Source organism: Heptranchias perlo, chromosome 1 (genome assembly GCF_035084215.1).
Source record: "Heptranchias perlo isolate sHepPer1 chromosome 1, sHepPer1.hap1, whole genome shotgun sequence".
Taxonomy (NCBI): domain Eukaryota; kingdom Metazoa; phylum Chordata; class Chondrichthyes; order Hexanchiformes; family Hexanchidae; genus Heptranchias; species Heptranchias perlo.
Genome location: NC_090325.1, coordinates 28730147 through 28747776, shown reverse-complemented (window position 1 = coordinate 28747776; position 17630 = coordinate 28730147). Strand labels below are relative to the sequence as shown.

General features: G+C 43.7%; 1 protein-coding gene across 2 annotated transcripts in view; it reads left to right on the top strand.

Annotated features, from left to right (window-relative positions):
- Positions 1-10962: 10962 nt before the first annotated feature.
- si:dkey-21a6.5 (signal peptide, CUB and EGF-like domain-containing protein 2) overlaps positions 10963-17630 on the top strand; it is a 47835-nt gene continuing 41167 nt past the window's right edge. Inside the window, exon 1 of one of the 2 annotated variants that reach the window (XM_067982910.1) lies at positions 10963-11235. In XM_067982910.1, the coding sequence (XP_067839011.1) occupies positions 11181-11235 (55 nt within the window). In that variant the 5' untranslated portion in view covers positions 10963-11180. The remainder of the gene's footprint in view (positions 11236-17630) is intronic. The other variant, XM_067982903.1, reaches the window with a different exon arrangement.

Genomic DNA, 17630 nt, shown 5'->3' with positions numbered 1-17630 from the left:
GCGTCTTAAAAGAGGAGAGAGAGGCGGAGAGGTTTAGGGAGGGAATTCCTGAGTTTAGGACCCAGGCAGCTGAAGGCATGGCCGCCAATGGTGGAGCGATTAAAATTGGGGATCCGCAAGAGGCCAGAATTGGAGGAGCGCAGAGATCTCGGAATGTTGAAGGGCTGGAGATGGTTACAGAGAAAGGGAACATAAGAACATAAGAAATAGGAGCAGGAGTAGGCCAATCGGCCCCTCGAGCCTGCTCCGCCATTCAATAAGATCATGGCTGATCTGATCCTAACCTCAAATTTAAATTCATGTCCAATTTCCTGCCCGCTCCCCGTAACCCCTAATTCGAGGCCATGCAGCGATTTGTAAACAAGGGCGAGAATTTTAAATTCGAGGCGTTCCTGGACCCGGAGCCACTGTTGGTCAGCCGTCACAGGGGTGATGGGTGAAAGGGACTTGGTGCGAGTTAGGATATGGGCAGCAGAGTTTTAGATGAGCTTAAGTTTATAGAGGGTGGAAGATGGGAAGCTGACCAGGAGAGCATTGGAATAGTCAAGCCCGGAGGTAACAAAGGCATGGATGAGGGTTGCAACAGCAGATGAACTGAGGCAGGGGCAAAGATGAGCGATGTTATGGAGGTGGAAGTAGGTGGTCTTGGCGATGGAGCAGATATGTGGTTGGAAGCTCATCTCAGGGTCAAATAGGATGCCAAGGTTGTGAACGGTCTGGATCAGCCTCAGATAGTGGCCAGGGAGAGGGATGGAGTCAGTGACTCAACAGATTTAAAATTTAAGTTGAGAAAATCCTTAACAGTAGTCAATGTACTTGGGGGGGGGGGGGGCATAAAAATATATAATCTAAACATTTCTTTTAGGTTGTTCACAAAAATACATTTTTATTGTGTTATTTAATTTGAAAATAAATGCATATCCTATTGAATCCCCCAAATGATTGAGATGCTGTTGCAACCAAACTTTGTGTCTCTTTAATTTCTTATTCTGTCCATAGTTCCCATAAGGAAAGCATTGCATGTGAAATTTTTCCTTGCATCTATCTTTTTCCTTTGGTCTTTGTCGTCAGTGTTATTAATGGTTTCTGAGTTTCACACTTGCTCCGAGGCTGTGAAATCGATGTTAAAGTTTTTTTTTGTCTCAAATGATCTCACTGGGCTCTCTATAAATTTGAATTCTCTAGAGGAGCAGTGGGAGAGACAGTGTTCAATGAGTGTAGGATAATTCATAAAAAAGGATTAAACATATCACTTTTCCTGGAACTCACATGGATTTTGAGGCTTGAAGCTGGAGGTCTGATTTCTCCCATATTGTAGTTATCAGTTGGTACCACTCTTACCTCTGAGTCAGAAAGCTGTGAGTTGAGTCCGTTAAGCATATCATCTAGGCTAACACGTCAGTGTAGTATTGAGATGTACTCCTTCTGTCCATTTGTGTGGATGTAAAAGATCTCATGGCAGTATTTGAAGAAAAGCAGCAAAGGCCACCCGTTGAACTGGCCAACATTCATCCCCTGACTGGGGACTATGCCACAGAATAGTATTGCTGTGAGTTTGTGTCTGAAAGCCTTCACGTTGCTGAGCATCTGATTCCAACAGTGCTGTTGTGGAGTTGTTATTTGAATTGTCCATTGGATATAAGCAATACCCATCATGAGAAATTTTCAGTGGCCTGTTTTCAATCTTTATATGGGCACAAGTACAGAGAGAGCTGAAATATAAAATCCTAGCAGCTGTGTAACTTAGCTCACATGTCATAGAAAATGTCACATTAAACAGCTAACTGTTCTTTAGCTATCATGTTATCACTGATGAACAGAAGATTGACCAATTGCAATAGTTCCTGCAGTTCAAAGCCAATGGCTGCCTCAATATATTGATCGTGTTACTGAAAATGATATTGCAGCAAGGACCATAAAATAACAAACACAGCAGGGAGGTTTCTCTCCCTTACACAGCTATTTGTTTTGTACATTCTACATTCACACCTTTATTTTTGAAAATTAAAAAAAATGATAGGCTATGCAGTGCGCACTTTCAGAAAGGGTTGTAGCCATTTTGAATTCACTTTATTTAGAACCAGTCAGGAATCTGACACGTGTGGAAATCCATCACCATTTTTAAGAGTAAACCAAGTTACTTTGCCCCACATGGAGTTCATACTGTCCATCTGTAGAGGTGAATGCCACTTACTTAAATCCAGATTACGTAGGTACAGGTTGGCAGGAGCCAATGCTAGGGATCCCCGGTAAGCACAGGGTACTACTGGAGTTTAACCAGCTAGAACCATGCAGCCTAGCAGAACAGAGTATTGATAAACTTCCCATTGCTTGTCTAGCCAGGACACCCTTCTTAAAAGAGCATTGGCTTAGATGGTTATCTGGAACCAAGAAGAATTCCAGCTACTAGTTTCAGTTCTACCCCACCGTGTCCCATTAATGAACCATGAACTGGCTGGTCAATTATCAGCAGCCTCCTGGAGTGCTGCAGACTTGCCTGGAAGTATCAGATTACCCAGCCTTCCACAGAGGGTTAACTTGGGCAGATCTTTCATCTCCAGGTGGGTCACATTGGAGCCACTTTGTTTCCACAGAGACCCCGCTTACCTAACCCCTGTCCCCAAGGAGGATAGTCACTAGCAGGTACCAGGAACACCTCTGCAATGGCATAGTGAGCAACATAACTCACCATAGCCAGTGTGAGTACATTGCCACCATCCTCCTGACCACAGCATGGACACACACCATACCTCATTGAATGGGGACTACTGCGATTGGAATTCAGAGAGGTAAGCAGCTGTTACTGATGCTTCACTCCTCCAACTACCAGGTTTCACTGGTCACTGCTGCCATTTTGAAGAATGGGATGAGGAAGATGCCAGCTATAAGCTAAAAACAATCTTAAAACCGGAGAGTTGGGGAATTCCTTACCCTTCTCCATATTCATGTTGGGAATACCCTAAATACAGGAATCCCCCAAACCATAAAAAACATTACATCAAATACCTGGGCAGCAGCTACAACTATTTTATATTTTGAAGCTCTGCGCTCAACCGTAAGTTTATGGAGGAGAACTGGTTCGGGTGGGTGCCTATCATCAGAATGGAAAACTGAAAAATAATTGTCAGCTTGGCTCATTGGAAGTACTCTCACCTGTGAGTCAGACAGTTGTGGGTTCCAGGTTGGCAATTCCTTGCAGTATTGAGGGAGTACTACATTGTTTGAATGAGACATTAAACTGAGGCCCCATCTGCCTGTTCAGGTGAACATAAAAGAACCCGTTACACAATATAAAAGATGTGAGGTTCGATAATACATTAGAAGAGTGAAAGAATGTGCAAATGGCATGGTTAAAAACACAGGAAAGACATGGGGTCTGAAATGAAAACTGGAAGGGCTGGAAGCACACTGTAGGTCTGACAGTCCTGAAAAAAGGTCAACACCCAGGGTGCAAGACCCCACCCCCCACACTGCATTCAGATGCATCCCAAGTACCGACAGACCCACCCCACATTGTCAGCCCCCTTTCTGAAAAGAAAATGGGGGACAAAGCTGCAGTCTGAAGCTTTCACAAATCTTCAGATAAGAGGGCTAGATTATACAGGGTGAAGATGAAATACTGTTCCTGAAGCTTGAATTGTGCTTGGTTGCAGGAGCAATGGAGGCATGTCAGAGTGGTTAGCAGCACCAGTGGCTCACAGCACTCACTTGCCAGTAGCCCCCACAGCAGAATATACAAGCTGAGGTGCTCCTACCTCCAGTTGTCCCGGGAGCAGCGCCTGCAGAGGCTTTACTTCACAAATGAAGCCATCAACAACAACTTGCATTTACATAGCACCTTTAACATAATATAACTTCCCAAGTTGTTTCACAGGAGCGTAATCGGTTGACAAAACTTGACACCGAGCCAAAGGAGGAGATATTGGTCAAAAAAGCAGGTTTTAAGGAGGGTCTTAAAGGAGGAAAGAGAGGTCAACGAGTTACGGCACGTGCTGCAAGCCCATCTCCACCACGAGCATCACACTGCCAGCGACTGTAAAGATCACAACTGCCCTTATTCCAGTCATTCCGACTGCCACTGGGAACATCAGTAACAATAGCTAATCAGCTGTGCACAGTTGCAATAAGCAAGTCACAGATGCATTATTTGCTGGAGCCACAATTTCACCCTCTTTCCCCAAGGACAATCAGTGGCTGCATAACAGAATTTTACAGAAGAGCAGGATTCCCCAAGGTGGAAGGAGGCACAGATTGCACCCATATGACTTTGTGTGTTCGCTTGATCTATGCAATCATCTGTGTCAAGAGGAAAGGACTCCACTATCTCAATGTGCAGCTCGTTTGTGACCAGCAGCACTATATCATACAACTGAATACTTGTTTCCCTGGGAGCTGCCACACTGCCTTCATTTTAAAGCAGTTCACTGTGCAAGCACTTTTTGACCCAGAAAGAGTCCTGGGTGGCTTTCAGGAGATCAGCGCTATGCTCTGCAGCCATGGTTGATGACACCTGTGCAGTTTGCCAGGCCCTGAGCTGAGCACCAATATAATGAGCTCTTGTAACATGCAGCAGAATAATAATTGAGCACACCACTGGTGTGTTGAGAGTGCATGTCAGGTGCCTAAATTGAGCCGGAAGCAGTCCTGCAATATAGTCCTGCTAGGGTCTCACGGTTTTGAGCTGCACAATACACAACTGTTTCCTCTCCAACCGACATCTAGAGCTCTACGGCAGCAGTCTGAGCGTCTATGGAAGAAGTACAGACTGCCCTAGTGCCTCTGACATGGGGGTTCCATGGCAGATGTCCCTGAAGCTGCCACATGCTTCATGGTGGCCTGCAATGTCATTAAACCGTCCTCCAATGCATTGCACATGCCACACTTGAGTTGCCTAACGCAGCACACGATCTGATATGGACCCGATGCCTGCACCAATATCTGGTGCTCTGCTAGCAAAATTCTTTAAAAATAGGAGCTGTAAGCTCCAGATTCCCCTCTTCTTTAGATGAAAAGTGACAGTGTCTCCTTCCTCAATGTAAACGGTTCCTCCTTCTCAAGTACTGTCCCCCTCCCTTTTATAACCGTCGTCATCAACTCTCGACCCCCCTCTCCTTGCAAACCACTGCCACATCTCTAACCTCCCTTTCCTCTCCAAAGTCCTTGAACATGTAATTGCCTCCCAAATCCATGCCCATCTTTCCTGCAACTCCATGTTTGAACCTATCCAATCAGGTTTCTGCCTCTGCCACAGCACTGAGACGGCCCTAATCAAAGTCACAAATTATATTCTCTATGACTGTGACTGTGGTGTATTATTGCTCCAAATCCTCTATGGCCTTTCTGCAGCCTTTTATATGGTCAACTACAGATCCTCTTCCAACACCTCTCCTCTGTTGTCCAGCTCAGTGGTTCAGCCTTTGCTTGGTTCCATTCTTACCTATCAAATCGTAGTCAGTGAAACTCCAGTAATGGATTCTCTTCTTATCCTCACATCATTACCTCTGGAGTCCCCCAAGAGTTTATCTTTGGCCCCTCCTCTTTCTCATCCACATGCTGCCCTTTGGCAACATCATCAGAAGACATGGGGTCAGGTTCCACACGTATGCCAATGAGATTCAACTCCACCTCTCCATCACCTCTCTCAACTCCTCCACTGTCTCTGTGCCATCAGACTACTTGCTGACATCCAGTCTTGGATGAGCTGCAATTTCCTCCAGTTAAACATTGTGAAGACCGAAGTCGTCATCTTCTGTCCCTGCTACAAATTCCGTACCATTACCACCGATACTATCACACTCCCCAGCCACTCTTTCAGGTTGAACCAGATTGTTTGCAATCTCAGCATTCTATTCGACCCAGAGCTGAGCTTCTGACCCCATCACAAAGACTGCCTACTTCCATCTCTTGTAACATTACCTGCCTCCACTCCTACCTCAGCCACCTGCTGCTGAAACTCTCATATATGCCTTTGTCACCTCCATATTTGATTACTCCAATGCTCTTCTGGCTGGTCTCCCATCCTCCATGCTCTGTAAACTTCAGCTCATCCAAAACTCCGCATAAAGTATCCTCTCTCGCATAAAGTCCTGTTTACCCATCACCCCTGTCTTTGCTGACCTAGTTGGCTCCCAATTTAAAATTTTCAGCCTCACGTTTAAATACGTTCATGGCCTCACCCCTTCTATCTCTGTAATCTCCTCCAGCCCTAACCCGCCCCCTGCAACTCTCCATTCCTCTGACTCTGGCCTCTTGTGTATCCCTCCCTCCATTTGCCCACACCATCAACTGCCGTACCTTCAGCCACCTAGGCCCCATGCTCTGGAGTACCCTTGCTAAACCTCCACCTTCCTCTCCTCCTTTAAGAACCTCCTTAAAACCCATCAATTTGACCAAGCTTTTCATTACCCCACCTAATATCTTCTTCTTTGGCTCGATGTCCATTTTGGTCTGATTACGCCTCTTTGAAGCACTTTGGGATGTTTTTCTATATTAAAGGCGCTATAGAAATACAAGTTGTTGTTGTCACATGCCATCACCTGCTCACTCATGCTTTGTGTATCATCTGGTGTATCTCCCCTCTGGCTCACTCTACCTCTCCCAGGTTGGAGTGTGTCAGCTAGAGTTAGGGAGTGAGTGATGGTGTATACCATGAAGTGCTGTCAATGCTGGATTCAGAGGAGCCTGTGCCATCTTCCTGTGGCATTTTTTTTATTCATTCAGGGGATGTGGGCATCGCTGGCAAGACCAGCATTTATTGCCCATCCCTAATTGGCCTTGAGAAGGTGGTGGTGAGCTGCCTTCTTGAACCGCTGCAGTCCGTGTGGTGAAGGTTCTCCCACAGTGCTGTTAGGTAGGGAGTGCCAGGATTTTGAACCAGCGACGATGAAAGAACGGCGATATATTTCCAAGTCGGGATGGTGTGTGATTTGGAGGGGAACGTGCAGGTGGTGTTGTTCTCATGTGCCTGCTGCCCTTGTCCTTCCAGGTGGTAGAGGTCGTGGGTTTGGGAGGTGCTGTCGAAGAAGCCTTGGCGAGTTGCTGCAGTGCATCTTATTGATGATATCTAAAGAAGGAAAAGAGGAAGAGAGTTTAGAATGGTTTCCTGAGTAGAGAGCTCATGTGTCACTTTCAGTAAAAGGAATGAAAGGTTTCATGATGTGGTTCAGTGCTAGGTAATGTGGGGTATAAGAGGAAGAGAAACAGAATGTAATTATGGATGTACAGCTGCAACAACCTCCCCCAGTTCCTTCTTATGACCTCCCTGTCCAGGATGTAGTGCTGATGGGGCTGTTATCATTAGAACAGAGGAGATTACAGAGTGATTTGATAGAGGTGTTTAAAATTGTGAAGGGAAGAGATGGGGGAGATAGAACAGACTATTTCCAACGATGGAGGGGTCTACAACGAGAGGACTGATAGGAGGAGAATTTTTTGTACACTGAGGATTATAACGCTGTGGAATGCTCCACCAGAGTTGGTGATTAAAGTGGAGACAACATCAACATTTAAGAATAAGTTAGATTAGGGATTGCCAATCCTCCTGGATTGCCCGGGAGTCTCCCGGAATAGACGATTGATCTCCTGGGTGCTGCTGCTGCTGACCCAGGAGAAAAGTACTTCAGCCTCCTGGTTCGCAAGAGCAAAAGGCCATGTTTTGGATATGGACCCTCCCAGAGTTTTGAGGAGTGTTTGCAGCCTTTTCTGTTTTTGTTACATCAGTTTCAATGCCCTCAGAAAGAAAAATGGGACATGTATTTGTGAATGTGATAGTCTCAACAAACCCATGAGGTGCATGTAAAGTTTTCTTTATTAAAAAAGTGTAACTGTGACAGAGGATCACACCGCCCCACGACTTGGTCAGATCTGCTGCCTCATATCTTCTCATTGTAAAAAATCGTCTCAGTGGATTTACAATTCGTTTCACCAGTTTTATTTCTCCTAATAACGTACTGGCAATGATCTGACCATAACTAGTGGGCCAAGCTTGTGTGATTTGAACATCTATGGATCTAAATATTTGTGAGTGACTTTGCTGGTAGAAATAAGTGCTCTGAACTTTGTACTCAAATAGTATCACAATTCTATCACCAATGCTATCATCCATCAGGTAATCCAACAAAACTCCAGAGCATTTACAGGGAAATATGTTTACACAGACACGCATTCACAGACTGCGAATGTCATGTGTCTGAATGTCATATGACCGAATCTCCAGCATTAGGTCCAACCAGAGTTAGCAACCCTAGGTTAAATAGGTGGTTGAAGGGAAGAGGAATAAGGGGATATAGGAACGTGAGGTTAGGACAACTGCTCGTGTGGAGGATAAACAGCAATGAGGACTGATTGGGCCAAATGCCTTCTTTCCATGTTGTAATTTCTATGTAATTCCCTATATTTCTCATAGAGGGTGGGAGATTGAAGATATGGGGAGCTGTCTGCTGCTGATCTCTCCTGACTGTTATGAGCTGTTTTGTCCTTAAAAAAAAGTAATCAAAAGGGCCAGATTACCTTTGGTTCCCATGACATGCAGTAATACACAGTTATCAGCATGAGCCCACAATGGATGTGATGCAACAGGTTAAATATCACGCAACATATCAGGTGAGGTTTTCTATGAGGTAGAAGAATGCAAGGATCTGAGTGAAAGAACACTTGCAGGTGAAGGGTGAGGTGGGGATGCAAAGTCACCATGTGACCTTATGGGCATTGATGGTAAGCAAATCCAACACTTTAACAGAAGATGAGGGGGTGGATCATTGGACATGCTCAGTACAGCGAATCCTTAGAAGGTGCGGCTGTCTCCTCTTACCTTGCTTAACCTGGTAAACTTTCATTGGCATTGAGTGACCGTGCATTGTATGAATAGTCGACACTCACTGCCCTAGCCACCTCCTTCCAATGACCCCAGAGCACTTCTCCTTGGGCCTGCATTCCAAACAGGGTATGCATCCTCTGTGCTGCATTTCCACAGCTGCATCTGAGAAGACTCTTTGTCCTTCAGCTGACCTCACAGATTTTTTTTTAAGCAAAAGAATTTGCCCAGCAAAAATGATGATGATTCCTGCCCCTTTAAGCTGCCGCAGACCCTTAGGTCCTGGAACAGCATGCTATTTCCAGCCTTCCAATGGGTGAGCTGCCAATTAGAGATGTTTGTAACACTTGGAGGTTAATGAGGCTGACCCTGGAAATCACAGCAGAGTCAGTCCTCGTGATGTTTTGCACTCTGCTGTACTTCCAGTTTGGATTGGAGAAATCTAGGGCTGTTCAGTCTGTAATTCCTATAAGTTTACTGTTCACCTTTGCTACTGTTTTATTTATTTACTGTTAATAAATCTGTTTGGTAGTTTATAGCCTAAACCATGGTCTAATAGCATTTACCACTTTCCAAAGTCAAGAAGGCTGCATGTGGACGTGCGATATATCCAGCAAGCTAAAATACAAGGCTTTCTGTTCAATTCCTGGGTTCACCACAATTACCATGGCAGATAATACACAGTTCATTGCTTGTAACCCTGGCTGCTGAAGGTGGACTGACTCCCATTCAAAACAACATTTATGGGACTCTTTTGAAGGGGCCAAGAAGGTGACACTGGGGTTTACCCCATGCCTCCAGCAAAAGAAATGACCAAGTGCCCCCAAGAGGAGGGCACCACTAATAGCATTGGCCCTAACAAAGTAGAATTATATTGTGATGTTAAATTCAAATTTGATTCTGCCCATCACAGAACCTGAATCTGGAAGTGCACAAGTCCCTGGAAGACAGGCAGCAGTGTCATCAGCAGAGAAACAAATTTACACCTGACATCCCCCACCTCCAACTTTTTCAAGGGACATAACTAATATTTTAAAAGAACAGAAAATGCTGGAAACACCCTGCAGGTCAGGCAGCATCTGTGGAGAGAGAAACAGAGTTAATGTTTCAGGTCGATGACCTTTCACCAGAACAGGAAGATGTTAGAGATTATCAGCTTTTAAGCAAGTACAGAGCCAGCGAAAAGGGGGGCAGGAAGGACAAAAAGGAAAGGGGTAATTTAATGACAGAAGGGATGATGGTGTAAGGCAAAAGGAGGTGACAATGAGACAAGTATAAAAACAATAGACTGGTCCAGAGGTGATGTAAATGGTTACAGCAGAATAGCACAGGGGGAAGGGAAGTATGAAAAATCCAGCAAAGATAGGCAGGCTCTCCTGGCCGGGAATGTGGCGGAAGAAAGACAGATAGACCTCAGGGGCGTGGACCACCCCGCCAGTCCCACCGCAAATCTTCACCACTCCCAGTGGCTCTGGTGCAGCCACCCGGCAGGGTTTTTGCTGGAGAGTTTCATTGTAAAACGATGCTGTATCAGGAGATTCGGGACACGCTGCCTCGGTGACCTTGCACCTGCCTCTGGTGGAAATTGGAGATGCAGTTTGTTTTTAAAAAAAATAGTGCAACACAATGACTCTGTGTCACATAGATGGGAGGCAAGTTCGATCCGCCACTCAGGCTGATATCTCAGCAGCACTGAACTCAGGCCAGCTACTCTGTGACTAGAGAGGCAAACTTATTGAGAGATTCGACCGGCCGCGGATTTATCAGGTCTCACTCATTTGCAGTGAGATTACCTTATTGGCGTATCTCGCCCTGTAAAGTTAAACGCAGCTCCATTTATTTTGAAATAAATTTGCAACCAGCCTCTCTCATTCTGATCGTATTCTATACACATATATATATATATAATATATAAAATCTCCCTCCCAACAGTTCTTTGAGCTTCAGGGTAGAGACCTGGGAAGCAGTGGCTTTAATCGCAGTCGGTATTAAAAATGGAGGAAAGCAATTAAAATACAAGTTTTTTGAAACGTTATATTCAAATTCATGAAAGTTTTGCCAATTAAAATGAAACTACTTGCACTAGTATTTTTTTTAAAAAGCGAACAAAGTTTTGTTCTAAAACATCCGCAATAAATAAACCCCACCTTCGAAGAGTGAGGAATGAAAATATTGGTTGCCACATTGAGACTCGTCACATGATGGGAATCATATGATAGACTTGGTACCGCGGCTGGATTCGCACTTGTACCGCAGGCATAGTCCCAGTGTAGTTAGAACACAGAGCGCAGCAATAACTGCGGCCAATACATCGGGAGAGTGTCATTGACCAGGGCAAGTGAGAGAAGAGCTTTAAACAACAGACACCATGGAACACCTCGGGCAAAGATACTACTCGCTTCTCGTCGTGGTCTCTTCAGTAGGTGAGGGTTTTTTTTTTCTGGTTATGTCTTATATATTTGTGTGTACATTTTAAAATATTACAGACACTGCAGAAATAAATAACACTGAACTATTTAATTGTTAATTATATCGTAGAAAAACATCTAAAATATATAGCGATCTCTTTCCTTTCGCTTTTTCTCTGTCGTTCTTTCTCTTCCTTTTTCTCCCTCTTTCTTTCTTTCTTTCTTTCTTTCTTTCTTTCTTTCTTTCTCTCTCTGTCTCCAAACAAACTGGAAATAAGAAAAAAACTGAATATCTAAAATAAAAGTTGGAAATGCACAGTGGTTCCTGAAATGTTAATCTGTATTCCAAATGTGAAGGGACTTGCTGTGTGTTTCCAGCACTTTCTGTTTTACAACAAATACTACAAAAGCTCTGTAAATTGGGAATAGATGCAGCATCACGGGTAAGGACAGATGTACAGTAAACAGAATCTAAACTGGAAGAAGATACCTAAATGGCCTTTTCATGTTCTATGCTTAGGTTTTTATGATGTGGAGATGCCGGTGATGGACTGGGGTTGACAATTGTAAACAATTTTACAACACCAAGTTATAGTCCAGCAATTTTATTTTAAATTCACAAGCTTTCGGAGGCTTCCTCCTTCGTCAGGTAAATGTTAGGTAAATAGGTTTTTATGGGGAGAGCAATGAGATGCTGGGTACAGCTGATACTGGGTACTGCTGACCTGATGCCTGGTACAGCTGATACTGGGTACTGCTGACCTGATGCCTGGTACAGCTGATACTGGGTACTGCTGACCTGATGCCTGGTACAGCTGATACTGGGTACTGCTGACCTGATGCCTGGTACAGCTGATACTGGGTACTGCTGACCTGATGCCTGGTACAGCTGATACTGGGTACTGCTGACCTGATGCCTGGTACAGCTGATACTGGGTACTGCTGACCTGATGCCTGGTACAGCTGATACTGGGTACTGCTGACCTGATGCCTGGTACAGCTGATACTGGGTACTGCTGACCTGATGCCTGGTACAGCTGATACTGGGTACTGCTGACCTGATGCCTGGTACAGCTGATACTGGGTACTGCTGACCTGATGCCTGGTACAGCTGATGCCAGGTACTGCTGACTTGATGCTGGGTAGAGCCGAGGAGGAGTACACATCACATCTCAAACTCTTGCAGCAAAACTCGTGTGCATCTAAACCTCCCCTTTGGCTAATTGAAAACTTTCTTTTTAACCAGATACCGTACAGGTTTTCAAAAGAACAGCGAGGATCTTTCTTGAGATAGTTAACATTATCCTGTCGAGTATCATATATAAAAGTTCATTTGTATCTTATAAAATATGTGCAGCAGTGGGTTTATACAGAGTTGCCTGTATGTGTGTGTGGTAAGTCAGGAGTGAATCTCCAAATAATTCTCTACATGTCCCAATGAGCATGAATGTTGAGGCAGTTTTAAAAAGAGGAAAGAAAACTAAACATCGAAGGTTAAATATAGTTTAAATAACAGTTTAAGCAATGCCAAAGTGGGAGTTTTAAACAGGGATTTACCCAAACAATCTTGCTGCAGATCATAGTGGGAATGAAAGCCCAGTAGCTGGGGATTTCACACTTGCCTCCGGGGGTCTCCACAGTTTAAATGTGGTTTTCTGCAGATCAGGTCAATAGTGTATAGTTGTAGTTGGCTTTTCGATTCATATTGTACACCAGATATAAAAGTTTCACCAGCTCAATGTCAAACCAACTCAGAATATGGAGTAATGGCAAATTAACAATCATTAAATGTTTTGCTATACTTCAGTCAATTACAAGAAATGTAGAGGTCAACTTTCTACTCATTGTCTCAGCGTAATCTGGGTGGAATTGGCCAAATCAGTGCAAAAGATCGGGGAATTTTAAACGTAAGTGAGTTACGCCCAAAACCACTTACCTGTTGAGTATGTCCATGATCTTTCACGCTGGTTCAAGATTCAATTCACCAGAATCGGGTCCTGGCCACGCCCCTAGATCGACTTTGCAAAATTCTGCCGGTTCGGGAAGGCTTTTCAAATTGTGTTCGTTTTCTTAGGCGCACAAGCAGTAGTAGACATGTTTTAAAAGTTTTCTCATATCAAAAAATGTTTAATTTACTAAGAAACTGATTAGTGTACACCAATTATTAAATGGTTCAGTATAGTTTCTTAAAGTCATTTTCAATGATTTTAAATCAGGTTAGCCACAGGTGGAGGACTGGATACTTATTAAAAATGCTTATTTTTGGGGATAATCCCATTTTCAGCTGTATTAATAAAACTACACCAGGTTACATCAAGGAATACTTTATTAATGGAAAGAAAATAAATGATTATGTTCTATTACGCTGCCCGATTGCACTGGTTTATGGAAGATTTTATGTTTGATTGTACAAATGAGTTTTAGCAGAAACTTGAAGCCTAACCTAACCAGTGCACTTTGGGCGTAATTTCCCTATTGCACCCAAAGCGGAAACTATACCCCATGAAGTTTGAATTTCCATGGGACTAAAACTGGTTTTAATACCAGGAAGTTAAATTAAGTGTTTGAAGAACTGATTTACACTAGTTCTTCTGAGAGACTGGTGGTTGGTTTTCTACGTGAAGTATAAATTTATTTTAAAACTTTCTTGAATACTGTGTGGCATTGACCGGAGGTAGCAGAGGTCTGGGGAGAGGATTAATAAGTGTAGTTGGCTGCTTGATTCAGTGAGAGTTATATAGAATATACAGCACAGAAATAGGCCATTCAGCCCAACTGGTCTATGCCATTGTTTATACTCCACAGAGCCTCCTCCCCCGGGATCCCTCTATTTCCTTCTCCCTCCTGTATGCATCAAGCCTCCCCTTAAATGCTCAATGCTATCTGCTTCAACCACTCCACGAGGCAGCAAGTTCGACAATCTCACCACTCTCCGTGTAAAGAAAATCCTCCTAAATTCTTTATTTGATCTGTAAGTGGCTTATATTTATAGATCTTATATTTATGTCCCCTTGTTCTGGACTCACCCACAAGTGGAAACAGTTTCTCCATATCCACCCTATCAAACCCCTTCATAATTTTGAAGACTTCTATCAGGTCTACTTTTTGTCTTTTCCAGAGAAAACCCCCCAGCCTGCTTATTCTTTCAGTAAGGTTGGTTAAACATGACATTCCTTTTCAAAATCTATGCTGACTATTGTTTTATTATATTCTTGGTCTCTGGATGTTTTGTTGTCTGATCAAAGATACTAGTATTTTTCCTACCACTGACTTTAAGCTGACTGGTCTATAGTTCCCTGGTCTGGTTCTATCCCCTTTTTGAAGATCTGAATTACATTTGCTGTTCACCAATCCTCTGGCACTATTCCTTTTTCTATATATGGATACTAATGCCTCTTCCATCTCCCATCAAGTTTCTTTGAGTATTTGTGGACACAATCCATCTGGATCTGGGGTTTGTCCACCCTTGAGTTTGCTAGTTAGAATCATAGAATCGTTACAGCAAAGAAGGAGGCCATTCGGCCCATTGAACCTGTGCTGGTTCTTTGTAAGAGCAACCCAGTTAGTCCCATTCCCTCGCTCTTTCCCTATAGCCCTGCAAATTTTTTCTCTTCAAATATTTATCCAATTCCTTTTTGAAAGCCATGATTGAATCTGCATCCGCCACTCTTTCAGGCAGCGCATTCCAGATCATAACTACTTGCTGCGTTTTTTTTTAAAAGTTTTTCCTCACGTCGCCTTTGGTTCTTTTGCCAATCACCTTAAATCTGTGCCCTTGGGTTCTCAACCTTCTGCCAATGGGAACAGTTTCTCTTTATTTACTTTATCTAAACCCGTCATGATTTTGAACACGACTATCAAATCTCCTCTCAACCTTCTCTGCTCTAAGGAGAACAACCTCAGCTTCTCCAGTCTATCCACATAACTGAAGTCCCTCATCCCTGGAACCATTCTAGTAAATCTTTTCTGCACCCTCTCTAAGGTCACCACATCCTTCCTAAATAGCAGTGTCCAGAACTGGACACAATACTCCAGTTGTGGCCGAACCAGTGTGTCATAAAGGTTTAACATAACATCCTTGCTTTTGTACTTTATTTACAAAGCCCAGGATCCCGTATGCTTTTCAAACTGCAACTATATTTTGAGCAAAATCTGGGTGTATCATGGCTGTTGGTCATTCCTGATTACAACAAATCCCTTTGCACAGAACAGAGACTGCAGAAGACGATTACTTCCTCAATTACAAAACTGACAAAAAGTTTCTTTATTTGAAGTCGTGCTACTTGAGCCATTAACAGCAACACAGCTGTGTCAATTGAAGTCCATTGTAGCCTCAGCCCTCCTAAAAGAAAGTGTTTTTAAAAACCAAATTAAAAAAATCTTAGTCATTTAACTATAAAGAAATCAAAAAAGACACCAATGACGTGTCAGCCATGGCTCAGTGGTAGCACTCTTCTTCGCTCTGAGTCAGAAGGCCGTGGGTTCGACCTCCACACCAAAGATTTGAGCACAAAATCCAGGAAGTGCTGCAGTATCAGAAATGCCACTATTCGGATGAGATGGGCCCAGTCTGCCCACTCAGGTGGATGAAAAGATTCCATGGTGTTATTTAAAGAGCTAGGGAGTTCTCCTCCAGATGTCCTGGCCAACCATCCCTCAACCAACATCATTAAAACAGATTATCTGGTCATTTATCTCTTTACTGTTTGTGGGATCTTGCTGTTCGCAAATTGGCTGCTGCAATTTCCAACATTACAACAGTGACTACACCTCACAAGTATTCAATTGAAGTGCTTTGAGACCTCCCATGGCTGTGAAAGGTGCTATATGAATGCAACATTGTTTCAACCCTGCCCGGTGATGAGACATTGCTGGGTAGGGCTGTTTCTTCTTCCTTTTTCCTGTATAACCCAGGAGGAAGATTTCTATCTGCCGTGTGTAACAAAACCAAAAACAATGGGGGGCAATTTTAACTATACCCTCCCAGCGGAAAGCTGCCAAAAACTCACTTTTCTGAATTTTAACCTGCTCTACTGAGCAGGCGGCAATGACACCCACCCAAAGCCGGCGGGGTCTTTTGTTGCATATGTAAGTCAGATCCAAGTGATGTCATTGGGACCTGACTGCAATTTTAACTGGTGGCCTGAGCGGGGAAGCTGCTGTAACGTTCCTGCCGGGTGAAGACAATGAGAAGAGGAGCTGGGGCCAGAAAAGGCCCAAACAGGTAAGTTTTGTTTTTACTTTTATTGTGGGCCAGGAGAAGCAGGAGTGCTCTTCCGGGTTCCGCTAGGAATGCTTAAACCTTCCATACAATTTTCTGCTGTTTCCCGACTATTTCCCACCCATTCCAAATCATCTCACTATCCACCAGCATAAAACCTGCCTGGAATTAAAATTGGAGCCAATGAGATCTTGGTCCCAATTTTAACTCTGGGTGGGTAGGTAGTGAGATGAGTTGGAAACTCATCTGCTGCTCCAGAAATGAGGTCTGGGCTTTCTAAATTTCCAGGTCTCGTTTTAAATCTTGCATGGAAGGTCGTTGAGAAGCAGTGGAAAATCACATGGCCGGGAAGCCAACCACCGACGCCAGGTACGTGGCGGGATTGGCTTTGGGGGGAGTCTCGTGTTTGGGGAGGCCTAAGCTTTCTTTGTGGGGCCCAGAGGAGCATTCCTGGCACCACAGTGAAAGTAAAAATTACTCGTCTGGCCCCGGTTTCACTTCTTGCTCTCACTGTCTTCACTTGGTGCGAAAGCTATAATGGCTTTCCTGTTTGGGCCACCAGTTAAATTGCAGCTGGGTCCTGATGATTGCTCTCGCTCTTTCACTCTGGCTCTTTCTCTCTCTCCCTCTTTTAAGCCCCCTGCCCCCTCACAACAGGATAGACCTTTACTGCAGAAGTAAGCGACTATTTAGGGACAGTCCTTGATAACTCTATGGTAAGTGCAGTAATTACATAAACTGCAACAGGGTTGCTGTGTAGCTGGACATATGGGCTGAAATGGGCTATTCATCAGAAAAGATGTGTCCTGCTGCTCAATAGACTGTTATTTAGAAGAGTTTTCATTCAAGCAAGTCAATGTATGAACAGTGATTCTACTAAATGTGCTTAAAACACAATCTGTTTTCTAATCTTCTTGATTAAGAATCTATTCATAATGTAAAACTAGGGTGAAAAGGCTTTGAATAAAATGCTGATGATTCTATGTGAAGCTACGCAGTCATGTTAAAATCAGTTTTCTATTAGGAAAGTTTGAGCACTGGGAAGCTTGATTTATGAGTGATCACACTGACTATTGTCAGATGAACCATTAATGCCCTCTTTATATTACAGAATGCTTCAGGGGCCATTCAGCCCATCATGTCTGTACTGGCTCTTTGCTAACCCAATCCAAAACTAATTCCACTGCTT